Consider the following 25,717-nt stretch of genomic DNA (forward strand, 5'->3'; position numbering starts at 1 on the left):
ACCCAGTGTGCTATAGCCTAGCACCTCCTCCCATTCTTACCCTCTCTGCTCAAGTGTTCCAGTCATACTAGCTTCTGTTGTTCTTTTTTTTTTTTTTTTTTAACTTTTTTTCCCTTTTGTTGCCCTTGTTGTTTTTTATTGTTGTTGTAGTTATTATTGATGTCGTTGTTGTTAGGACAGAGAGAAAGGGAGAGAGGAGGGAAGACAGAGAGGAGGAGAGGAAGATAGACACCTACAGACCTGCTTCACCACCTGTGAAGCGACTCCTCAGCAGGTGGGGAGCCAGGGCTCCAGCTGGGATCCTTGCGCTTCTCACCAAGTGTGCTTAACCCGCTGTGCTACCGCCCAACTCCCCAGCTTCTGTTGTTCTAAATAGGTCAAGCTCTTTACCACCTCAGTACCTTTCCAAGTTCTGATGTCCCTTTGCCCAGGATACTCTTCCTAAAAATTCATATAGTTGCCTACTTCTCCTTATTGAAATCTTAGATCAAATATTACCTCCCTTACTGTCTTATTTCAAGTAGTTGTCTTCTAAAATTTATCAGTATTCAAAGGTCATATATCCTGTGACCCGCTAATCTCACTTCCAGTAATTCCTCCTACAGATATATTCGCTAGTGAGTAAAATGGTACATGAATAAAGATACCCATTGGAGCATTTTTTAATTAAATAAATCATATATACAAACAGTAGAATTATTATGCAGATGACAAAGAAAATGATATGTCATGACAAAATACGGCACATTGAAAGTTTTTAAAAAGCAAGCTGATTAAGTTCTATACTTAATTTATTTGTGCATCTTATTCAATGTATATTATACACAATGGAAATAAAGTACAGGGAGTCAGGCGGTAGCAGTGGGTTAAGCACACATGGTGCAAAGCGCAAGTACCCGCTGCAGGATCCCAGTTCGAGTCCTGGCTCCCCACCTGCAGGAGAGTTGTTTCACAGGCGGTGAAGCAGGTCTGCAGGTGTCTGTCTTTCTCTCCCCCTCTCTGTCTTCTCCTCCTCTCTCCATTTCTCTCTGTCCTGCCTAACAACAACGACATCAATAACTACAACAATAATTACAACAACATTAAAAAAACAAGGGCAACAAAAGGAAAAAGAAAAAGAAAAGAAAGTACAGAATAGTTTGTATTATATGATGTAGTTTATACAAAAAAATGAGAGAAGTGGATGCTTGCTTATGTGCTTGTCTGACAGGTGTGTCCCATGGCTAAAGCAGCTCTCTCCCTCTCCTGCCACCCTATGGTTGGTTGGGGACTGTATGGTGCTCATCTCTCTTCTGATAATGTGATAATATGTTCACTTTTAAAATGTCATCTTGAATAATATTCCAAAGACCTTATGGCAGATTTTGACAGGGTAGCCTTCTCCCAAAGTGACTGCCATTTGTCACTTCGCACTGGCTCAGTTGCCATATGTGCTCAGTCTTACTAGGAGTGATCCAGAGCATTGCCGGAAAGTTATGCAGCATAATAGCAACAGTGGTTGCCAGCTGGCAGAGTGTTTGGGAGATAGGTGTGAGAGAGATACTTCCCTCTCTTTACACACACACACACACACACACACACACACACACACATTGAGTTGTCAAAAATGTCACGTATTTTTTTATTTTTCTACGCAAAAATGCGTCATGACTTTTCCAACAACTCTCTCTATAAATGTATTTCCCCTCCTCATGACTATTACTAGAACTTGGTACCTGCAACCACACCACTGCTTCCTGCAGCTATTTTTTTTCTTTCTTTTTTGATAGAGAGTAATACACACACACACACACACACAGAGAAGAAAGACATCTACAACACTGCTCTACCACTTCTGAAGCTTGCCCCCTGCAGGTCGTTACCAGGGGCCTGAACGCAGATCAAAAATAATATACCTTAGGGGCTGCGTGGTGGCACACCTGGTTGAGTGCATGTGCAAGGACCCTGGTTCAAACCCCCAGTCCCCACCTACAGGGGGAAGGCTTCATGAGTGGTGAAGCAGTGCTGCAGGTGCCTCTCTGTCTGTCTCTCTGTCTCCCCCTTCCTCTTAATTTCAGGCTATCTCTATCCAATAAATAAATAAGTAAAGATAATAAAAAATAATATACTTTACGCCTCCAGGGTTTTCACTGGAGCTAAGTGCCTGTACAGCTCCCACAACTCCACTGTTCCTGATGACCTTTTATTTTCAGGGGTAAGAGATAGGGAGAGAGGCAGAAGGAGAGACACCTGCAGCACTGTTCCACTGCTCATGAAGCTTTCACCCTGCAGGTGGGGACTGGGAGCTTGAACCCGAGTCCTTGCACATAGGTAACGTGTGCTCTATTAAGTGAGCCACCACTCAGCCTCTGTAAAGTACACTTTAAAAGTATCTGGTCAATGCTAACATGATGCCAACCGGACTTCCTTGGGCAGACAACTCCACCAATATGTCCTGGAACCCCACTTCCCCAGAGCTCTGCCCCACTAGGGAAAGAGAGACAGGCCAGGAGTATGGATCAACCTGTCAACGCCCCAGTTCAGTGGGGAAGCAATTACAGAAGCCAGACCTTCCACCTTCTGCATCCCATAATGACCCTGGGTCCATACTCCCAGAGGGTTAAAGAATAGGAAAGCTATCAGGGGAGGGGATGGGACACGGAGTTCTGGTGGTGGCAATTGTGTGGAATTGTACCCCTCTTATCCTATGGTCTTGTGAGTGTTTATATTTTATAAATAAATTTTTTTTTGAAAAAAGAAGAACTGAAAATGTGGGGCTGGGAGATGGTGCACCCAGTGGAGCGCACATATTATCTTGAGCAGAGACCTGGTTCAAGCCTACTCCTGGTCCATACCTGCAAGGAGGAACCTTCATGGACAAAACTGCAGATCTCCCCTCCCCTCCCCACTTCCCTCTCAATATCTCTCTGTTCTATCAAATAAAAGGGAAAAATGGCTGCTTGGAACAGTGAATTCAGTGTGGAGTCACTGAGCCCAATGATAATCCTGATGGCAATAAAATAAACAAAAAAAATTTTTTAATAAACAAAATTTTTTTTTAAGTCTCTGGCCAGTGGGGGTAGATAGCTTAATGTTATGCAAAGTGACTCTCATGCCTGAGGCTCTGCAGTCCCAGGTTCAATCCCCCACACCACTATAAACCAGAGCTGGTGTTTAAAAAAAAAAAAAGCATCTGACTGGTGGTAAATTACTAAATGGCTGACCACACAGGGTGTCACCAGGTCTTGGCATTACTGAATAGATTTTATGGCTGTTTCTCCTTGGAACTTGGGGACGAGGTTATATCGCTAATGACTGCTGGTTTCTTTATTTTCTTTTTCTTTTCTTCTTCTTCTTTTTTTTTTGACTGCTTGTTTCTAATGTATCATAGGGAGGGTAATGAACCAGAGGAGACTGCCCAGATCACATACCAGGAACTTCTGGCCCAAGTGTGTCAGTTTGGCAATGTTCTCCGAAAGCAGGGTGAGTGAGGACGTATGGAAAGGGGTCTGGGAGGTCTGGCTTGGGGTGTCTAAGGACTGGACAGCGAAAAGCAAGAAATGGAAAGGATCTGGTAACAGGGTAACAGAAAAGGTCAGCTGGAGGAGGTGTCTGGGTGGGATGGAGCAATAGCAGGAAGAATGTCTGTGGTTCATGGTCTCTGTTCTTTACTTGCAGGTGTTCAGAAGGGTGACCGAGTGGCCATCTACATGCCCATGATCCCAGAGCTGGTGGTGGCCATGCTGGCGTGTGCCCGCCTTGGTGCTCTGCACTCCATTGTGGTAGGGATTTGAATTGTCAAAGAGGCTCTGGAGAAATAGGTTGAGCCCAAATGATGGTGATTCTTAAGAATCAGGCTCAGGCTTTGACAAGATGTGTGGCATAGGTCCATATTAGCAGCCTAGTGTGTTCTAGGGTCCTGGCTTAGAGAGCTGAAGGTTTCAGGAGTAATGCCTTTCCTTGCTTACTTGATTCCTGGGTCTTCCTCATCTCCCTCAGTCTCTTTCCCCTTCTTTAGTTTGCAGGTTTCTCTGCAGAGTCCCTGTGTGAGCGGATCCTGGACTCCAGTTGCAGCCTCCTCATCACCGCAGGTGACTCATTCTCTTACTCCCTCTCCAGGACCTCTGTAGCCCTGGTCTTCAGACAGTTAGTGTTTGGGACTGCACATCATGCACATCATAGAGGGTGGAGACTGCCTATCCTTTCCTACATTTTTATTTATCTCTAATAGACACAGAAAGAAATGGTGATGTGCAGCACTGCTCCACTGCTTGTGAAGCTTACCTTGCAGTTGGGTATTGGGGCTTGAACCTGGGTCCTTGCACATGGTAATGTGTGCAGTTTACTAGGTGCACTCCCACCCATCCTCTGCCCACCCTTTTATCTGCTGGTGCTGCTACCTCTGTCCACCTCTGTTAGTTCAAATCAGCTAGAAGAGCCAGAGTTAAGAGGCCACTCAGGAAGGATCCCATAAACACTGTGCTCAATAGGGATAAGGGGCTGGAAGTATATTGCCTTGCTAAGACCTGGAATGTCTGTTACTCCCCAAAGATGGCTTCTATAGGGGTGAAAAGCTTGTGAACCTGAAGGAGCTGGTTGACGATGCTCTGGAGAAGTGCCAGGAGAAGTAAGTGTGTTTAGCCAGTTGGCTATTACTCTGGGTCACCTGGGTCTTCCCAGTGCCAGGTTCTCTTCTGTCTCTCCTAAAGTAGATAAACATATGTGAATCCTGTTGTATTCTTTTTTGAACCAACATGTCCACCACTTCAGACTTTTCTTTCCTTCAGGAATTTCTCAGTGAAGTGCTGCATTGTGGTTAAGCACCTAGGACGCGCTGAGCTGGGCACAGGTGATTCACCGAGCCAGGCCCCTCCAGTAAAGAGACCCTGCCCTGATGTACAGGTGAGTGTTACTACTGTGCCGTCCTCTGGGGTCAAACAGCAGCCTCTTCCTGTCCTGGAAGTTCCTGGTCTCCGCCTCCTCCTCCTTCTCCTCCTCCTTCTTTTTCCTTATATTGCTGAGGATCTGGGAGCAATTCTAAGAATGTCTATTCTGACTGGAATTACTGGAAGCTGGAGGACTTTGGAATTAAATATAGGCAGAGAATTTCTTGGGCCTTGGGGACTTAGCATGAGAAGTGAGGAAGATTCTGTGCTGGCTGGGGCATCCTGGTGAGCACCAGGGATCCACAGACTTGGACTTTGCTTAGAAATGGGCTTATCAGGTAGGGGTAGATAGCATGGTGGTTATGCAAAGACACTGCCATGCCTGAGGCTCCGAAGTCCCAGGTTAAATCCCCCCTCACAATCATAAACCAGAGCTAAGCAGTGCTCTGGTGTTTTTCTGTGTCTTTCTCTCTCTGCATCTCTCTCAAAAATAAAATACATTAAAAAAAAGAAAGAAATGGGCTGACCTTGGTCATGAACATGATTGTCAATCATGTTCATTACTGAACTGTGACTCGGGTGTGCCACCTCTATGGTCCCGCCATGGAAGGACCTGGCCCTCAGTATATGACTCTTGTTAGCTTTGGATCCAGTGTCTGGTGGGAGAGGTAGAAAAATCCAATCATTGTTATGAGATCTAAGAGGAATGAAGGATGAAGGTTCCACAGTCCACAGAAGGCTGAAATTGCTGAGATTCCTTGACTGGAGGGACTCTGAGTGGTCTTAGGACAAGAGAGAAAGAGTGGAGGGTTCCGTCAGCATTGAGCGTCCTAGGGTGTAGGGCCTGGGACAGGATCAGGAAAATGTAGACTAGGAAGACCAGTGAGAAGAGAGCCTCAGGAAGCGAGGCATCTGGTGGTTTGGGTGCTGACCCTCCCCTCTCATGCCGCTATACCTGGAGCCTGCTCACCACCCTTTCTGTGGGCTCTTAACAGGGTAAGCTGAAAGAGAAACCCAGGTGCATCCAGCCCCAGGTATCCACCTCTGTACTGCCTTGGGCACTGCTTCCCTGCATGCCTGTCTGTGTGTCCATCTGCTCTTTGCCTGTTTGACCCACTGAGGTGGCTTCTAGACCTAGCTCCCTTCCCTCTGCTCTTGGGTCCTTTGCCATCTAAGCCTCTTTGAAGGGTGATGAAAACAAATGCTTATGGCCACCTGTCTGAACTGGTTTAGAGCATGAGTGTCAGAAAAGTAGCTACAGACATCTCACTTCTCTCCTGCTGCTCTCAGGGCCTTTGTGAGGAAAAGAATCAAGTAATCTGTCTGAAAGTCTCTCAGTGTATTGAAGGGGTGGAACCAGGAGAGACAGGAGGAAGAACAAGATTTAGGACTCTAAGTACAGAGCTTAACATGGGAACTCATTATCAAGTTGGGAGGTTAGATGTATATGATAAATAAAAAACTTAAGTTGTTTTTTATTTGTTTTTATTTAATTTTATTGCCACCAGGGAAAGATACAGAGAGACTAGAGCAGTGCTCAGCTCTGAAGATTGAGCTTGGGGCCTTGGAGCCTTATGGGGCATGAAAGTCTTTTTTTTTTATTTATAAAATGTAAACACTGACAAGACCATAGGATAAGAGGGGTATGATTCCACACAATTCCCACCACCAGAACTCCGTATCCCATCCCCTCCCCTGATAGCTTCCCTGTTCTTTATCCCTCTGCGAGTATGGATCCAAGGTCATTGTGGGATGCAGAAAGTGGAAAGTTTGGCTTCTGTCATTGCTTCCCCACTGAACCTGGGCGTTGACAGGTTGATCCATACTCCCAGCCTGTCTCTTTCTTTCCCTAGGGAGCAGAGCTCTGGGGAAGTGGGGTTCCAGGACATATTGGTGGGGTCATCTGTCCAGGGAATTCTGGCTGGCATCATGGTAGCACCTGGAACCTGGTGGCTGAAAAAAGAGTTAACATATAAAGCCAAATAAATTGTTGACTAATCGTGGACCTAAAGGCTGGAATAGTGCAGATGAAGAGTTGGGGGGGGGGTAGATAGCTCCATTTTGTAGATAGCTAGTAGGCATATTTTAGTTATATTCCAAAGGGCCTGTGGCTATACTAGTTTTTTTTTTTTCCCCTGGGAACAGCTAGAGATGCCATGTATCCAGGTGGCATACATGAGCCTGGCCAGCACATGGGAGTGCCACAGCACCAGGGGAAGCTCTGGTGTTGTGGTCTCTCCACCCCGCTCTGTCTCTGAATGAAAAGTCACATCAGGGGCAGGGAAATTGCACATATTTAAAGGCCTGCGCTCAACTCTGTAAAAGTAAATTAATAAAATATAAAGGGCCAGGTGGTGGCACACTCGGTTGAGCACACCTGTTACCATGTACAAGGACCTGAGTTCAAGCCCCTGCTCCCCACCTGCAGAGGGAAAACTTCACAATTGGAGAAACAGTGCTATAAGAGTCTCTCTCTCATGGACCGACCAGTCAACGCCCATGTTCAGCGGGGAAGCAATTACAGAAGCTAGACCTTCTACCTTCTGCAACCCACAATGACCCTGGGTCCATGCTCCCAGAGGGATAGAGAATGGGAAAGCTATCGGGGGAGGGGGTTGGATATGGAGATTGGGCAGTGGGAATTGTGTGGAATTGTACCCCTCCTACCCTATGGTTTTGTTAATTAATCCTTTCTTAAAAAAAAAAAAAAAGAAAAATTCATGTTGAGTGAAATAAGTCAGAGACAGAAGGATGAATATGGGATGATCTCACTCTCCAGCAGAAGTTGAAAAACAAGATCAGAAGAGAAAACACAAGTAGAGCCTGAACTGGAATTGGCGTATTGCACCAAAGTAAAAGACTCTGGGGTGGGTGGGTGGGGAGAATACAGGTCCAAGAAGGATGACAGAGGGCCTAGTGGGGGTTGTATTGTTATATGGAAAACTGGGAAATGTTATGCATGTACAAACTATTGTATTCACTGTTGAATGTAAAACATTAATTCCCCAATAAAAAAAAGAGAAAAAAATTAATTAAAAAAAAAAGAGTCTCTCTCTCTCTCTCTCTCTCTCTCTCTCTCTCTCTCTGTTACCTTCCATCTCAGTTTCTGTCTCTATCTAATACATTTTTTAAAAAAATGAATTAAGTGGTCTGGGAGGTGGTGCAGTGATAAAGTTTTGGACTCTCAAGCATGAGGTCCTGAGTTCGATCTCCGGCAGCATGCGTGTGCCAGAGTGATGTCTGGTTCTTTCTCTCTCCTCCTATCTTTCTAATAAATAAATAAAATTTTAAAAATGAATTAAATAAAAAAAAATAAAATAAAACTTAAATGTAGGCAGGGTTGTGAGCTAAGCCTCTTCAGAGACATGACAAACATCATGGTTAGAAGATGGTCTCTGGAGTCAGACCATCTGGGTTCAAATCTTGACTCTGTTACCTGTTAACCTGTGAGCTTGGAAAAGTTACTTAGCTCCCCATCTATAAAATAAAAATGATAAAATTACCCATTTAAAATAAAAATGATAAAATTAGCCAGGGCAGGACATATCTTAGTAGAGTGCTTAGTTTGAGTCCTTACCATGTGGGAGCATCATGCAATGGAGAAGTGGTTCACAAGTGGTGTCTGTGGTGTCTCCTCTCTCTCTCTCTCTCACATCCTCTACCAAAAAAAAAAAAGGCGGGGCAGCAGTGCAACTCGTAAACTGTGTAAATTACCAAGTGTGAGGAGAACCTGGGGTTCAAGCCCTGAGTCCCCACCTACAGGGGGGAAATGCCATAAGAGGCGGAACACGCTGCAGGTGTCTCTTTGTTTCTCTTCTTCCTCCCTATTTGTCTCAGTCTCTCTCATAACTAAAGCAATTAACCCAAAGTAAAAACAAGTGATAGGGTTTTGTCAATATGTCAGGTGTTTGATGCATAGCAACTGTTCCATGAAGAATAGGTCCTATAGCTTTTAACAGCAGTTTGGTTGTTCTAAAGGGGAGACCAGAAGAGAAGCAAACTCTTATAAAAAGCTCATTTATTCATTTATGAGCTATGGGGGAAACAGCCAGAATATCACTTTAGCATATGTGATGTTGGGGTTCAAACTCAGGATGTCACGCTTGAGAATCCAGTGTTCTTTATCCACTGTGCCACCTGCTGGGCTGCTTATAATCTTTAATGCCAGAGAACCTTGGGCCAAAGGCTTCTGGATTTTTATTTCTCAGAAGTAAAAACAATCATTTTCCACAGAACTGGAGAGCATAAAAATGAGTTTACAGACTCCAGGCTTGTTGGCTGGAATATTGCAATTAAAGCTGCGGAAATCTTGGCAGAGTCCCCAGCCCCCTTTAAAAAGTTTGTTAAAGTTTTATTGCTAATATATATATATATATATATGTTACCGTAGCACAGCTCAGGTCTGGTTTATGGTGGTACTAGGGATTGAACCTGGAACCTTGGAATCTCAGGCTTGAAAGACTTTTTATAACCATTATGCTTCAGCCCCCATGTACTTTTATTATTATTTTTTCTTTACAGAAGCATTGATCAACATTATTGTATAAGTTTAAGGTCTTGGAACCTCTTCAAAATTAAGATGTCCCACCACCAAAGTGCTGAAATTCCTCTGCTACCATATACTGGACTCCCTCTAACCTTTATACCTGCTCTGGCAACCCCAATTCTGCCATCTCCCCCATATCTTTAAGGATTTGTAAAGGGAGGGCCTGGGACAGTTTGCAGGTGCCAACTGCAGTTTTGTTTTGTTTTGTTTTGTGGGGGATACCATGGTTGAACTCCTCAGGGCTATTACCTAAGAGCTTTCCCAGGTTCCTCTTTACTCCTGACAAATGCCTGCACTGGACTAGAGACTGTCTTGGCCCAAGGACAAAAGCCAATTTCTGAATTCTTATTTCAGAAAATCCAACCCTGTCCCTGGTTCAAACCTCAGCAGTCACAGGCAAAGGCCTTGCTCACAGCCACGGTTTACACCACCAAGTGTACCCAGCCTCCAGGCACTGGTGATCAACTCCACACCTGCACCCCTGCCTACCCCACTCCGCCTTCTAACCCACAAAGGAAATAGTTTTGCAAGTCTAAGAGTGTCTTCACTTCAAGGTCACAGTGTAACTGAGCCTTGGTTTATGTTCCTACTGCCTTTTCAGTGACAGTTCATATCAGTATGAGCACTGTTTGCCCAAAGTACTACTGGCATAGTTCTGCTTAAATCTATTATTAGTGCTTAAACATATCTCGATCATCTGGATGGGGAAAAGTCTCCATTTCTCATTGTATGAGTAGTCATATGAGGCTATTCTGCTAAAAGTAGGGTGTGGTTTTGTGTTTTCTAGCTTATGGGAAGCTTCTCTTTTTTCTTCATTCCTTCCTTTTTATTTTTTAAAACTTTAATGATACCTTATTTGGCCTGGGTTTGTTATCTTGTTCTTTTTTTTTAATATTGTATTTATTAATGAGAGAGGTAGGAGGAAAGAGAGAAAGAGAACCTGAGCATCACTTTGGTACATGTGCTGCTTGGCATTGAACTTGGGGCCTCATGTTTGAGAGTCCAATGCTTTATCCACTGTGCTATCTCCCAGACCACTGGGCTTGTTATTCTTATAATGTTAATGTGCCAGAAACTTCAGCTTCTTTAGTGTAAGGGGCAGATAATTATAGTAAGATGAGAGTAGCTTGTGGTCATTTTATAATTTATAAAGATCTGTGTCGTGGTCCGGGAGGTGGCGCAGCAGATAAAACACTGGACTCTCAACAGTGAAGTCATGAGTTCAATCCCAGGCAGCACATGTACCAGAGAAGTGTCTGGTTCTTTCTTTCTCTCTCTATCTTTCTCATTAATAAATAAGTAAAATATTTAAAAAATGAAGATCTGTGTCTAACCCTCTCAGCTTTTATAGCTAATAAATTAATAGATAGTCACATAGTGGAAGTACAGTATTTCTCTTACAGTCACACCAGCCAGGGCCATTGAACATATCAGAAGATAATCAACATAAAAGGGTTTTTATTTACTTATTAATGAGAAAAATAGGTTTAGAGAAAGAAGCAGGTATCACTCTGGTACATGTGCTGCTGAGGATTGAACTCGGGACCTCAAGCTTGAGAGTCCAATGCTTTCTTTATACACTGCACCACCTCCTGGACCACTCCATTAACTTTCTATGTATTATCTTTTTAAAAAATATTTTTATTTATTTATTATTGGATACAGACAAAGAGAAATTGAGAGGAGTGGGGGATGATAGGGAGAGAGACAGAGAGACACCTGCAGCCCTTGTCACCACTTGTGAAGCTTTCCCTCTGCAGGTAGGGGACCAGGGGCTTGAACCTGGGTCCTTGTGCACTGTAATGTGTGTGCTTAACCAGGTGTGCCACTTTCTGGCCCTTAGTATCATCTTTCTCTTTTGATGTTCCCAAAATTCTACTGAGAACATTAGGACTAGAATTTGTATCATTATTTTTAGGAGTGACTTGAGTTAAAAATGATATCATGGGGGGCTGGGCGGTAGCACAGTGGGTTAAGCACACATGACGTAAAGCACAAGGACTGGCATAAGGATCCTGGTTCGAGCCCCCGGTTTCCCATCTACAGGAGGGTAGCTTCACAAGTGGTGAAGTAGGTCTGCAGGTGTCTGTCTTTCCCCCTCTTTGTCTTTCCCATCTCTCTCGATTTCTCTCTGTCCTATCCAACAACAACAATAGCTATAACAACAATAACAACTGCAACAAGGGCAACAAAATGGGAAAAATAGCCTCCAGGAGTAGTGAATTCATAGTGCTGGCACTGACCCCCAGTGATAACCCTGGAGGCAAAAAAAAAAAAAATGACATCATGCCTGGGGGCCCAGGTGGTATCACACTTGGTGAAGTGCACACATTACCATGTATAAGGACCCGGGTTGAAGCAGGTACTGTAGGTATCTCTCTCTTCATGTCTATCTCCCTACTCCCCTCTCATTCTATCTATCCTATGAAATAAAGTAAAATAAAATAACATGCCAATAAAATAGCTCATTTGAATAGTGAATTGCTTTGCCACATGTGTGACCCAGGTCGAGCCCACCCCCAGCACACTGAAGGAGGCTTCAGTTCTGTGGTCTCTTTCTCTCACTCTCTTTCTTTCTCCCTCCTCTGTCTCTGTAAAATAAATAAAATAAAATAGAGACTTGCTTAGAGTTCTACATAGTTGGGAAGTGACAAAACTGGAACTGAATTCTAGTACAATTATGGATTCAAGGAGTCTAATCTTACCCAGCAAGCAGTAGATTCAGAAAACTGTTCAAAGAGGTGATATAAGTGGGGAAAAAAAAGAATTTCAAGAAATTTCAGAGTGGCAGGGCACACCTTTTACCATGAAGAGAACCCAGATTTAAGCCCCTGGTACCACATGAGAACACCATGCATAGCATCAGGAGAAGCTTCATGAACAGTGCAGGAGTGCTATGGGGTCTCTTCTCTCTCTGAAATTAAAGGAAGTAGAGTGAGGAGAGAAGACCACCACAAAGAGTGGAATCACGAAAGCACAGCACCCCACTGCCAAGGGGAGGAGGGAAGAAATTACGGACAGATGACACGACAGATCCCAAAGTAGTTGTTGATGATGCTTCATTTGAGGGAGACCACGCCTATACTGGAAGAAATCCACATTCTCTCCCTCTCCACCAGGGTTATCATCGGAGCTCAGTGCCAGCACCATGAATCTGTTGCTCCAGCGGACATTTCTTTCTTTTTAAAATTTGTTATTATTATTTAACAGTGACTGACAATACCTCTTTCTGGTTTTTTTTTTTTATTATTATTTGACAAGACAGATAACTATAAAGGTAGAGAGAAAGAGAGACACCTACAGACCTGCTTCCCCATTCCTCAAGCTTCCCCACTGCAGGTGGGAAGTGGAGGTTCCAACCTGGGTCCTTGCACATGGTAATGTGTGCACTCGACTGGGTACACCACAGCCTGACCCCACACATTGCCTTTCTCTATCAATTGAGAGTCAGGCTTCCTGATGAATAGACCTGCGAACAAATGGCTTTCTGAGAAGTCCCTGTTGCAGGGGTGTAGAGGCAGGGGCAGACCGAGGGTAGGAACTTTCAGATGAAGTCTGTGTAGGAAAAGGTGCCTGGGCCAACATCTACTGATCTCTCTCACAACTAACCAATAGGGTGAGGTGTCCGCCTCTGCAGGCTGTGCCTAACCTGGCATTTCTGAGCTGTGTGGTGTTTGCATCCCTACTGATGAAACACTAGACTCATAAGTACGTATGTTTGCAGACCTGTGTGTGCACACTCATTTATACCACAAAAATTTCCTAAGAACCAGGCATTTTGCTAGCTGTTGGGGATATATATATATATGAATGCCACTTCCTTCACAGCCATCACTACCTAGTGGGGAAACAGTAATCAAGCAAAGGACTAAATAAAATAGAAAAGACTAAATTAAAAGGCTAAAAATAGGTCCTGTGTGTGGAGAAAATATGGTGTAGTGATGGCAAATAATAACAGGGGATGGGAGTGGGAGTGAGGACCTACCAGATACTGTTCAGGGAAAGCCTTTCCAAGATCTTAGGTGGCATTTAAGCTTAGATCTGAACGATGAGAAGGAACTGTCCTAATTTTTGCAACACATACAAAAGTTGGGGTAGTTACATTGTATATCTGAAACTAATGTAGTATATCAGTTTTTATCTCTGGGGGAGTGGGGAGACAAACTAAGGGACCTCCTCAGGCTGAAACCAGGTGGTGGGCAGGAGATGGCAGGGTACCTGGAGGACCCAGAAAGCCTGGGTTCTGTTTCTGTTCTTTGCCCTACTTCAACCTGACGGGTCACTCCCACCTGTCAGTCTCACCTCTCCCCTTCCAGATGGCAGGTAGGGGTGTCTCTTGCCCCCATTTTTAAAAAAAAAAATATTTTTATTTATTTTATCTTATTGTAGAGAGAGAGAGAGAAGAGATTAGAGCATTGCTCAGCTCTGGTTTATGGTAGGGCTGGGGATTGAACCTGGGACCTCAGAAGCCTCAGGCTTGAGAGTCTTTTTGCATAATCTTATGCTGTGTCCCCAGACCCCTGCCCGCATTTTGAACTGAACACTTCTGTCTTCTTCCCGCTGCAGGTCCCCTGGAACAAGGGTGTTGACCTGTGGTGGCATGAACTCATGCGAGAGGCAGGAGAGGACTGTGAGCCTGAGTGGTGCGATGCTGAGGACCCGCTCTTTATCCTGTATACCAGCGGCTCTACAGGCAAACCCAAGGCAAGTGTGTATGTGTGTGTGTGTGTGTGTGTGTGTGTGTGTGTGTGTAATACATGGGGATAAGTTTCCAAGGAAGCATGTAATAACTTGAATTTTACTCTGTAATCCTCAGTTCCAGAAATGTCACATTATCTTAATTAACTAAATAATTATGAGAGAGAGATCTTCAGAGCACTGCTCCATTAGATGAGCTGTCTGGGATCTGATCCAGCGCCCCCACATATGCTAGTCCTGCACTGTACCCACCAAGCCCTGCCACACATTGCCTTTTCTAAATTGAATGAAGACATAAATCCTCAGTCACTAGGTGGTGAGGACCTGGGTGAGACAATTCAGATGTTGGCTTTGATGGTGCCCAGAAAAGGTGAAGAAGGCTAAGTCTGTTGTTTGACATTGGTGTAACTTACCCATGCCTAGTGGTTTTGGTTGAGGGTGAGTAGCCCTATCAACTCAGGACCAAGAATGGGTGCAGGGATCCCTCTTGGGCTTCTAGACTGTTAACACTGAACATCTCCCAGAGTACCATGTAGGATCCAGAATACTCAAGAAAACTTTGACTCTTCCATTGACTTGAAAGGTGTGTCAGTCTACCTTTCATCCACACCATTCCTAAGCTTTCCACTTCACAAGGTTTGGAATATCCCTCAATGATGATTTTTTTTTCTTTTTAACCAGAGCACTACTCAGCTCTGGTTTATGGTGGTGCTGGGGATTGAACCTGGGACTTTGGAACCTCAGGCATGAAAGTCTCTTTGCATAACCACTATGCTATCTACCCCCACCCCTCAATGTTACCTTTGTAAATACAATTTTGGGGGGTCCAGGTATTGGCACACTTGATTACCATGCAAGGGGACCTGGGTTCAAGTATTCAGTCTCCATCTGTAGTGGGGAAGCTTCATGGGTGGTGGAGTAAAGCTATGGTGTCCCTCCTCTCCTTCCTCCTCCTTCTTCTCTCTCTTTTTCTCAACCACTATAAAAAAAAAGGGAGGAAGTAATTAAAGTAGATTGCCCTCTTTTCCCCATTTTTGCTCTGTCAACATGTAGTTGGTTGAGTGTGTGCAGATGCATAGCATAGACACTATTGAATGTGAGTGTACTAGAATTGTTCACATAGGTGAGTGTGATGCAGTGTCTCTCAAATACCATCTTAGGGTGTGGGCTTGAATGATGGACATATATGCATGTGAAATGGGAACATGGTGAAGAGGTCATGGAAGAGAATGGATGCTATGAGAGGGTTCTGGCAAGGCCAGAATGCCTGAGGGGGACCATCCTCCAGCTTTGCCTCGCCTGTACTTGATGGTCAGTAGGGAGCAAGTCCAAGGCCCTAGTCTGAGATTCTATTCTTTCCATAGGGTGTGGTACACACAGTTGGGGGCTACATGCTCTATGTGGCTACGACCTTCAAGTACGTGTTTGACTTCCATGCAGAGGATGTGTTCTGGTGCACAGCAGACATCGGCTGGATCACTGGCCATTCCTACATCACCTATGGACCAATGGCCAATGGAGCCACCAGTGTGTTGGTGAGAAGGGAGCTGGGACCAGTGGCCACCTGGCCTACCTGGGGAATGGGCAAGGTGATCCCGGGTGACTCCCTCCCAAGGCCACTTTGTTTAGAGTCAGATGGACTCACACAATGGCCTGGTTCCTGGAGGAAGGGGAACCCCAAGGGGGGCTGTGTATCCTGACTAAGAAGATGTCTGATTCTCTAGTAAGGAAGTAAAAACAGGAGGTAGTCAGATAGGACAAAACACTGGGTTGGGATGTGGCAGGAGGATGGAAGAACTACTCGGAAGGATTGGGAATGACCTCCTCTCCCTGGGGTCAGTTTGAGGGGATCCCCACCTACCCAGATGTGAGCCGCTTGTGGGACATCGTGGACAAGTACAAGGTGACCAAGTTCTACACGGCACCCACGGCTATCCGACTGCTCATGAAGTTTGGAGATGAGCCTGTCACCAAGTGAGACCACTCCCTAGCCTCTGCCCCCATGGGTATCCCCCAGTTTGGTGCTGGCCTCTGTGCAGCTCTTTCCATTGTTCTCACTCTCTGGACTGGAATAGGGGAGGTGGTTGAAGAGCCTGTCTTTCTGGTTCCCAGTGGAGCTTAGAGCCTTCTTCTCTCTCCACCCCCTGATCAAGGCATAGCCGGGCATCCTTACAGGTATTGGGCACAGTGGGTGAACCCATCAACCCAGAGGCCTGGCTATGGTACCACCGGGTAGTAGGTGCCCAGCGCTGCCCTATCGTGGACACCTTCTGGCAGACAGAAACAGTGAGTAAGGGGTTCATAAAGCTGGGGATCAGGTAATAATGTGGGAACACTGACTCAAGCACCTGATCTCTGACTTCCACAGGGTGGCCATATGCTGACCCCCCTTCCTGGTGCCACACCCATGAAGCCTGGTTCTGCTGTGAGTGTTCCCCCAGCACTCCTGGGTTCAGTAGTAGGGTGTTGGGGCTCTTGGTCTAGCTAGAGGGTGGAAACTGAACTGGTGTGTGAGGAATTCAGGGCTCCTGGGCTCCCTGGGAGAGAAAAGAAGTTGAGTCAGAGCTGCCTCTTTCTCATTCTTTTGTTTCTAACTCCTGTTTGCTTCTAGACCTTTCCGTTCTTTGGTGTTGCTCCTGCAATCTTGAATGAGTCTGGAGAAGAACTGGAAGGTGAAGCTGAAGGTTATCTGGTGAGATCTTGGTCCTTATGAGTCTTTGAGGGGGGCAAGGGAGGTTCATTTTATTTATTTATTTATTTCCCCTTTTGTTGCCCTTGTTTTTTATTGTTGTTGTTACTGATGTCGTCGTTGTTGGATAGGACAGAGAGAAATGGAGAGAGGAGGGGAAGACAGAGAGGGGGGGAGAAAGAGAGACACCTGCAGACCACTTGTGAAGTGACTCCCCTGCAGATGGGGAGCCGGGGGCTCAAACCGGGATCCTTAAGCTGATCCTTGTGTTTCATGCCACGTGCGCTTAACCCGCTGCGCTACCCTCCCGCAAGGGAGGTTCTACCAAAGGGTACTTACCTTGCTTCAGAGTTTAGAAACAGTCCCTCCTGGGAGTTGTTTGTGGCCAACAAACAACAGTTCTATAGATAAGGGCTTATCCTCTATCAAAAAATTCTGGAAGGTAGGGAGATCCTTCTGGATACTTTGCTTGCATTTTTGCTGTTTTGCCCATAAGGCTCTTAAGGGATAGGGGTCTTTTTGAGGGCCTAGAAGAGAGCATGATAGTTATGCAAAAAGACTTTCATGCCTGAGGCTCTGAGATCCCAGGTTCAGTCCCCTGTATCACCATAAGCCAGAGCTGAGTAGTGCTCTGGTAAAAAAAAAAAAAAAAAAGAAAGAAAGAAAAAGTGTGTGTGTGTGTACCTTTTTGAGTCCACTCAAAGATTTGTTATGGTGCCTTTTTTGAGGCTTAGCCCCCCACTCTCCCATTGGCAAACACTCTGGTGTGAGGGACTTTATCATATAGCGGACTATCACGCAGGCTCTGAGGTCAGCATATACGGGCCCAAACCCTGGCTCTGTCTCTTCTGTGACCTCAGATAAGTTACCAAACTCCTGAACCTCAATTTCCTCATTTGTAGACTAGGGTGACAATAGTACCTTTGTCTCTTTACGGTGACTGGGCTGATTAAATTGGATAATTCATGTGCAGGGGTTAGCGCAGAACCTAGCAGTTAGTGCTTGATGACTGTCAGCTGTTGCAGTGATTATTAGTTCTTGTGAGGAGATCATTATCCCCTACTCTCCACCCCTCTTCAAGTTAGTGACAAGGGCATCACTTGAACCCAGACCTTCTGACTAGAGTCCCATCAATATTCTGCCATAGGACATTATTGGGGCAATGGTTATTTTCTCATGTCTGGGTCCTCTTTTTTTTTTGCCACCAAAGTTATTGTTGGGGGACTTGGTGCCTGCAGAACTTCACCACCACTCCCAGCAGCCAGCCACCTTTTCCCTTATTTTTTCCAGTAGAAATAGACACCAGCAATGCTGGTGCTTCTTCCCTGCAAGCAGGAACTGGGATCTTGAACCCAGGTCCTTATGCATAGTTACATGAGTGCTCTACTAGGTGCAGCAGTGCCTGCCTCCATCACTGTTTTCATTTGTGTTAAACTGCTTTCTTGAGTGATTACCCAAAAAGAAGACGCAAATATACTAAATGCTTATCAGTAACAGAACACTACTAGGCAGTTTCAGATAATATTAATTCAATCCTTAGGAGGCAGAGATTATTTTTTTCTGATTCCTAGATAAGGATCCTGAAGCTCAGAAAAGTGAAACTATTTACCTAAGATCACACAACTGTTAAGTGGAAGAGCTGGGACTCTAGGCCTAAATCATACATCTCCAAAGTCTGTAATTTTGTCTGTTTTTATTTCTTCTTTTAATGAACCAGAGCCTTGCATAAGTATGATTTCACTGCTCTGGGGCTGGTTTTTCATTTAGATGGGGGAGGGAGGGGAAGGAGAGAGAGAGAGAGAGAGAGAGAGAGAGAGAGAGAATATGACCAAAGTATCAGAACTGTAGCACTTACATGGTACCAGGCACCCTATCTGATGAACTATCTCTCCAGCCCTGTCTTATTTCTTAGTAATGGTATTCAGACCTTTTTTTTTTATACTAGAGTTACTGCTCAGCTCTGGCTTATGGTGGTACAGGATATTGAACCTGGGACTTTGGGGGCTCAGGCATGAGAGTCTCTGCATAAACACTATGCTATCTACCCCTACCCTCAGACCATTTCTTATCAGGTTTGGTAAAGTTGTGATTATTTTCCAGCAAGAAAACCTAAGAAATATCCCCACGATGTATTCCTCACTTCCAGGTCTTCAAGCAGCCCTGGCCTGGCATCATGCGCACAGTCTATGGGAACCACGAACGTTTTGAGACCACCTACTTCAAGAAGTTCCCTGGGTACTACATGACAGGAGATGGTGAGCCTTGTCTACTCCCTTCCCATACTTCCCACAAGACTGAATCGCCTCCTTCCAGGAAAATCTGGTTCGAAATGGGACCAGGTGGTGGCATACCTGATGTACATGTTGCCATGCTCAAGGTCCTGAGCTCAACCTGCGGGGGTAGGAGGGTGAAGTTTCACAAGTGGTGAAGCAGTGCTGCTCCTCTCTCCCTCTCTATTTCCACTTTCCCCCTCAATTCCTCTCATCTCTATCCAAAATAAATATTGTTTTCCCTTCCACCCACCCCCACCCCTCCCCCTAAAATAAATATATATATTTAAGTTTGTTAAGGCAACTAGGTGGTGGTACACCTGATAGAGTGCACATACTACAATGCACAAGGACTCTGGTTCAAGCCCCCGGCCCCCACCTGCAGAGGAAGTGCTGCATAAGCAGTGAGATGCTGTAGATGTAACTCTTTCCTTCTCTGTCTCCCTGAACTTCTGTTTCTATCCAAAATAAGTAATACATTAAATTAATTTTTAAAAAGTTAATAGTGAAGAAAAACAGAGAGCGTGCGCAATATATCCTTCATGTCAAAGTCAAATGTCCAGACAGAATTACAGAGAAGAGTGTCAGAGCAGGAATGAGTGTTACTGAAGTGTCTCACATAGCACCATATGAGACTGGAGAGAGGCTCTTGTTTCCACTGTCCCTGTGCTAAAAGAGATAAGACATGAGAGGGGGATTATTACTTTGTCATGTGTGTCTCCATATTTGAAACCTGTCTGGCCATGTGTCCACCCGTTAATCCACACACCCATATTTACTGAGTCCCTAAATGTCTGTGCACTGACCTAAATGGGGGTAGGTGGTGGCGGTGATGATGACACACTATTGCCATGAATAAGTAGGTAAGATCCCTGCTCTCAGAGGACTCATATCCTGGTTAGGGGAGACAAAGCCTATATTCAGCAAACAAATAAACAAGCTTATTCTAGTGCTAAGTGCTATAAAGAAAAATAAACAGGGGGGAGGCGGGCGGTAGCTCAGCAGGTTAAGCGCTCATGGCGCAAATGGGAAGGATCCTGGTTTGAGCCCCCGGCTCCCCACCTGCAGGGGAGTCACTTCACAGGTCTGCAGGTATCTATCTTTCTCTCCCCCTCTCTGTCTTTCCCTTTTCTCCATTTCTCTCTGTCCTATCTAATAACGACGACATCAATAACAACAATAACTACAACAATGAAAACAAAAGTGCAACAAAAGGGAAAATAAATGAATATAAAAAAAGATTTATTGTAGTCCAGGAGGTGGCGCAGTGGCTAAGGCACTAGACTGTCAAGCATGAGGTCCTGAGTTCGATCCCTGGCAGCACATGTACCAGAGTGATGGCTGGTTCTTTCTCTCCTCCTATCTTTCTCATGAATAAATAAATAAATTCTTTTAAAAAAAGATTTATATTTAAAAAAATAAAAAAAAGAAAAACTGGGTAATAGGATAAAGAATATCTTTGGGTATGACCACTAAACATGGCATGGTGAGAGAAGCTTCTCTGAAGTGACATTTGATCAGAAACCTGAAGGGTGAGAAGGAGCCAGGCACATGGAGAAATCTGGACATAAGCTTTCAGTGTCTGAAGAATAAACTGAAGACTTACTAGGGTGTAGTAAACAAAGAAGAGTATTGTTGTGAAGTTGAAGGACCTTGTGGGCCTTAGGAGTTTGGATTTTATCCAAAGTTCCATGGGAGATATTCAGGGGCTCTAAGCAGAAGAGTGATAAGAACTAACAGAAAACAACTGCCTACGGGGTCAGGCAGTGGTGCATCTGGTTGAGTGCACACATTACCGTGCACAAGGATCTGGGTTCAATCCCTTGCTCCCCACCGGCAAGGGCGAAATCTCATGAGTGGTGAAGCAGGTCTGCAAGTTTCTTTTTCTATTCCTCTCTAGCTCCCCTTCCCTTTGCAAGTTCTCGGATTTACCAAATAAAAATAAAAAGGAGGGAAAAAATGGCCATTGGGTGTGGTGGATTCATAGTTCCAGCAATGAGCTCCAGTCATAATCCTGGTGGAAAGAGAGAAAGAGAGAGAGAGTAGTCCGGGAGGTGGTGCAGTGATAAAGCTTTGGACCCTCAAGCATGAGGTCCCAAGTTTGGTCCCCAGCAGCACATGTGCCAGAGTGGTGTCTGGTTCTTTCTCTCTCCTTCTATCTTTCTCATTAATAAATAAAATCTTAAAAATAAAAAAGGAGAGATAAAGAAAGAAAGAGAGAGAGAGAGGGTGCTGGGTGGTAGTGCACCAGGTAAAGCACACATAGTTTGCAGCACAAGCACCTGTGCAAGGGTCCTGGTTCGAGCCCCCAGCTCCCTACCTGCATACTGGTCGTTTCATAAGCAGTGAAGCAGGTCTGCAGGTGTCTATCTTTCTCTCCCCTTCTCTGTCTTCCTGTCCTCTCTCAAGTTCTCTGTCCTATCCAACAACAGCACCAATAACAACAATCAACAATGAAAAGAAGATGACCACCAGGAGTAGTGGATTCCTAGTGCCAGACATCTAGCCCCAGCGATAACCCTAGAGGCAAAAAAAAAAAAAAGGAAAGAAAAAAAAAGTCATTTAAAAAAAGGAAGGAAAGAAGGAAGGGGAAACGACTGCCTGGTTATCTATTAACCATAGGGCAGGTTACCCCCAACCATGACAACTTAAAGCAGCAAGTTTAACTTTCTCACAGTTTTCGAGATTTTAGTAATCTGTGAATGGCTGTTCTTGTTCACACAGGGTATAGTCAAGCTACTGGTTGGGGCTACATTTATCTGTAGGTTTAACCCTGGTACAGTGAGAAGGGGTAGTGAATGCCAAAAGGTGGAGATTATTTTGGAGCCCAAATACACCAGTGGGCAACAGTTAAGACTTGTTAAGAGAGTAGGGGAGATAGCATAATGGTTATACAAACAGACTCTCACATCTGAGGCTCTAAGGTCCCAGATTCAATCTCCCACACCATAAGCCAGAGCTGAGTAGAACTCTGGTAAAAAAAGAAAAAAAGAAAAACTTGTTAGAAGTCTTTGGCATTTTGGTAATGCACCCATAGATCATAGCCTTTATATTTATTTTTGTGTGTTTCTTCTCTTCCCAGGCTGCCGTCGGGACCAGGATGGCTATTACTGGATCACTGGCAGGATTGATGACATGCTGAATGTATCTGGTGAGGACCAGTGGTTCTTCTTTCTTACTAGCTCTGCTCCTCTGGCAACTCCCCTCCAAATTCTTCTGAGAAAGCCAGGGTGCCCTTTGTTCAGACTATGTTTGCAGTTTGGCTTTCAGTTCTGGGCCCAGTTTTCAAGGAAAGGTGATAACACTGGAATGTCCCTAGAAGATAGTGGGGTAACTGCAGCAACTCATGTAAGGAATAAATGGATCAGGGTCGGGGTAGATACCTTAATGGTTATACAAAGAAATTCTCATGCCTGAGGCTCCGAAGTCCCAGGTTCAATCTCCCACACCACCATAAGCCAGTGCTGAACAGTGCTCTGGTTAAAAACAAAAAGGAAAAAAAAAAAAGAGTAAATGGATGAAGGGCCATTCATCTCTGACCAGACCAGGACTGCCCTGTGGACACAGGCGAAGCAGGAGCTGGAGCAAAGTCTGCAATTTCACAGCCCTTCCTTTCCCTTTCCAAGGTCACCTGCTGAGCACGGCAGAGGTGGAGTCAGCTCTCGTGGAACATGAAGCCGTTGCAGAGGCAGCTGTGGTCGGCCACCCACATTCTGTGAAGGGCGAATGTCTCTACTGCTTTGTCACCCTCTGCGATGGCCACACCTTCAGCACCACCCTTAGCCAGGAGCTGAAAAAGCAGAGTGAGCTGTTCCCCTGAGCAGGGACTGGAGGGTCTGTCCTGCTGGTCCAGTGGCTTGAGCAAGCTGTTGGGGAGGAACTGGAGTGAGCTGCTCCCCAAACTATAGAGATTCCAGGGGGCTCTAAGGAACTTCTTCCACTTAAGTCTCCACTAGGATAACAGTTGACATTTATAGAATGTGTGACCACTGAGCGTTAAATAACCTAGTCTGTTTATTTATTTATTCCCTTTTGTTGCCCTTGTTGTTTTATTGTTGTAGTTATTGATGTCCTTGTTGTTGGATAGGACAGAGAGAAATGGAGAGAGGAGGGGAAGACAGAGAGGAGAGAAAGACAGACACCTGTAGACCTACTTCACCGCCTGTGAAGGGACTCCCCTGCAGGTGGGGAGCAGGGGGCTCGAACTGGGATCCTTACTCTGGTCCTTGCGCTTTGCGCTGCATGTGCTTAACCCACTGCGCTACCGCCTGACTCTCAATCTAGTCTATTTAATCCCTATAGCCACCTCCATGAAATTGATCCTGTTCTTCTGGAATGAAGAAACTCAGGCTGGCCATGCTGCTCATGGGTTTCTATTCTAGCAGGTTAGATTCTAGGGCTTACAGGTTACATAGATATGATTAGGGTGAAAGTGATATAGCAAACACATGTTTGAAAAGACAGACAGCAAGCCTAAGAATGATTCCAGGGGTGAGGCCTTGAAGAGGAAATAGGTGAGAACCAAGGTATCTGTGCTTTGGTTTTGAAGAGCCTTGGCTAAAGGCACTAAAGAAATGTTCCATGTTGTTGATTACAGTTAGAGAAAAGATTGGCCCCATCGCCACACCAGATTACATCCAGAATGCACCTGGCTTGCCTAAAACCCGCTCAGGTATGTTCAGAGCCCTCAAAGGGTTGGTACTGGCCCAAGCCCAGAGGTGGTGGCGTGTGAGATGGAAGCCTGCGGCAGGCTGGAGTGGGTCAGTACTGTCAGTCGGTAACCAGGGGCCTGTGCTTCCCCAGGGAAAATCATGAGGAGGGTGCTGCGGAAGATCGCTCAGAATGACCACAACCTGGGGGACACATCTACTGTGGCTGACCCATCTGTCATCAGCCAGCTCTTCAGCGATCGCTGCCTGACTACCTAGTGGACAGACCCTGTCCTTTAATCAGGATGCCCCCTGCTTGGCTCTCTGACATTTAGCCCACTCTCCCTGCCCCCATTCTGGAGTGCTGAGGGCCAGCACTGACCTACATCCCTCCCTTGACCAGCTGAGACTGAGGACCAGTTTGCCACTGGGTGAAGGCAACTTCCTGTGAATGCCTAGCAGATGGGACGGGGCCCAGGTCAGCCTCACACTGTTGTGTCCCCAGACTGCAAAGAGCCCTTGGAGCCCAGGGACCTGAAGGTCACAGCTCCAACCCAAGACAAGTCTTCAGAAGGCAAGCAAGGGCCTAAAGAAGGGAGGCAGCTCTGTAAACTCGTCAGCATTCTCTGGAAGCACCAGCACTTATCTTGGGTGTGCGTTTGCCCTTAGAAACCGAGTTTCTCAGTCCTGGGGGGAAAAGAAACTGAGTATTTTTTTTAAACCCATGACTCCTTCTGTTCAGAGTCTGAATTCCCCCTTGTGCCAGATGGCAATGCTGTCTGCCCATTTTCTCTTGGGGCTGTGTGGGCAGGCTCTGTCTTCAGAGGGTTTTCAGATCATCTGCTTCTTTGCAGTGTATTATGTTTTGTTGCTAAGGCCAGAGAAGTTGTCTTCCATGTCCTCTGTGTCTATCCTCCTCTGAATAATGCCATGCCCGTGATAGACAGTTTCAGATGAAACTATCTTTTTTTGTCCTGGTTGTGCTCAAGGCCCACACCTGTAGGAATAAAGTCTGTGCCCTCAAAAAGGTGGTGACTTACATTCTTTGGCATTTTACAGGCTGCATACTTGCTAGTGCTCTGATTTTTGCATGGGATGGGAGGGAGAATGGTTTACCCCAAGAATACCCCAATAACCTCCTTCCAGAATATCTGGTTTGGGTGGGGCCTATTCATTGACCCTTTGACAAACCTGTGAGCTATGAGGGAAAGCAACTGAAACCAGTGTATAGCTTGCTTTCTTTATTTTTTTTCTCTCTTTTTCCCTTTCTTTCCTTTACCTACCTGATAGGACAGAGAGAATTTGAAGGGGAAAGGGGAGAGGGAGGGCACTGCTTCACCACTCATGAAGCTTTCCCCCTGCAGGCAGCCCTGTCACCTCCTTTCACAATACACATGAAGTGGACTGACTCAGATCAGATTACACTCCCTCCCCTAATTATGCAAACCAAGGAATCATAGTCTCAACAGCAAGATAACTTTATTTAAGGTAGAGATGGGAAAAGGCTATGCCTTTATATCCCGCCCCACCCCCAAGCCCTATTCCAACTCAGACAATAGACCCTGCTGAAGATGGCTGACAAACAGCTGAGAGGAGGGGTGGGCAGGGTTATGAACCCTCAGCTCAGAGCAGCTTCCTGTCAGCTGTCCCCACACTCTGAGGATTTCAGGGCCTCCTGATCTCACCTAAAGGAAAAACAGTTTTTCTGGTCATCAGATAGGAGAGCTGGGAAAAAGTATCTAGCATTTACCTTTCTGTAAAGACTCTGATTGTCTCTGGAAGGAAGGACAGACCAGTCCTCTCGGGGGGAAGGTGAGGAGAGGAATGGCAGGTGTGGGGGCTAGAAGGTCTTGAGTGAAGCCCTCACACAGGGTACGGGTTGTCCAGGACCGCCACGCCTGCCGCCACACCGCCATCAGCATGCTCGATGGCTTTGGTTCGAAGCAGATGCCCCACGTGCTTGTTCATCACATGTGTCTGGCCCTGCCTGCAGACATGGG

At 45.5% G+C, this 25,717-nt stretch overlaps 2 protein-coding genes across 5 annotated transcripts in view; one reads left to right on the top strand and one right to left on the bottom strand.

The window, feature by feature from the left end:
• Nucleotides 1–24,744, top strand: part of ACSS2 (acyl-CoA synthetase short chain family member 2) — a 58,991-nt gene extending 34,247 nt beyond the window's left edge. The window contains exons 3-19 of one of the 2 annotated variants that reach the window (XM_016187957.2): nt 3,371–3,462; nt 3,658–3,761; nt 3,998–4,070; nt 4,531–4,606; nt 4,767–4,881; nt 5,861–5,899; nt 13,978–14,115; nt 15,474–15,644; nt 15,950–16,083; nt 16,263–16,395; nt 16,478–16,534; nt 16,721–16,801; nt 18,945–19,053; nt 22,151–22,219; nt 22,695–22,871; nt 23,666–23,740; nt 23,872–24,744. In XM_016187957.2, coding sequence (XP_016043443.1) covers nt 3,371–3,462; nt 3,658–3,761; nt 3,998–4,070; nt 4,531–4,606; nt 4,767–4,881; nt 5,861–5,899; nt 13,978–14,115; nt 15,474–15,644; nt 15,950–16,083; nt 16,263–16,395; nt 16,478–16,534; nt 16,721–16,801; nt 18,945–19,053; nt 22,151–22,219; nt 22,695–22,871; nt 23,666–23,740; nt 23,872–23,996 — 1,768 coding nt within the window. In that variant the 3' untranslated portion in view covers nt 23,997–24,744. The remainder of the gene's footprint in view (nt 1–3,370; nt 3,463–3,657; nt 3,762–3,997; nt 4,071–4,530; nt 4,607–4,766; nt 4,882–5,860; nt 5,900–13,977; nt 14,116–15,473; nt 15,645–15,949; nt 16,084–16,262; nt 16,396–16,477; nt 16,535–16,720; nt 16,802–18,944; nt 19,054–22,150; nt 22,220–22,694; nt 22,872–23,665; nt 23,741–23,871) is intronic. The other variant, XM_007522658.3, reaches the window with a different exon arrangement.
• Nucleotides 24,745–25,179: 435 nt separating this feature from the next.
• GSS (glutathione synthetase) overlaps nt 25,180–25,717 on the bottom strand; it is a 56,065-nt gene continuing 55,527 nt past the window's right edge. For all 3 annotated transcript variants that reach the window (XM_007522657.3, XM_060188784.1, XM_060188789.1), the window contains exon 13: nt 25,180–25,704. In XM_007522657.3, coding sequence (XP_007522719.1) covers nt 25,581–25,704 — 124 coding nt within the window. In that variant the 3' untranslated portion in view covers nt 25,180–25,580. The remainder of the gene's footprint in view (nt 25,705–25,717) is intronic.

This window comes from Erinaceus europaeus, chromosome 1 (assembly GCF_950295315.1).
Source record: "Erinaceus europaeus chromosome 1, mEriEur2.1, whole genome shotgun sequence".
Taxonomy (NCBI): Eukaryota; Metazoa; Chordata; class Mammalia; order Eulipotyphla; family Erinaceidae; genus Erinaceus; species Erinaceus europaeus.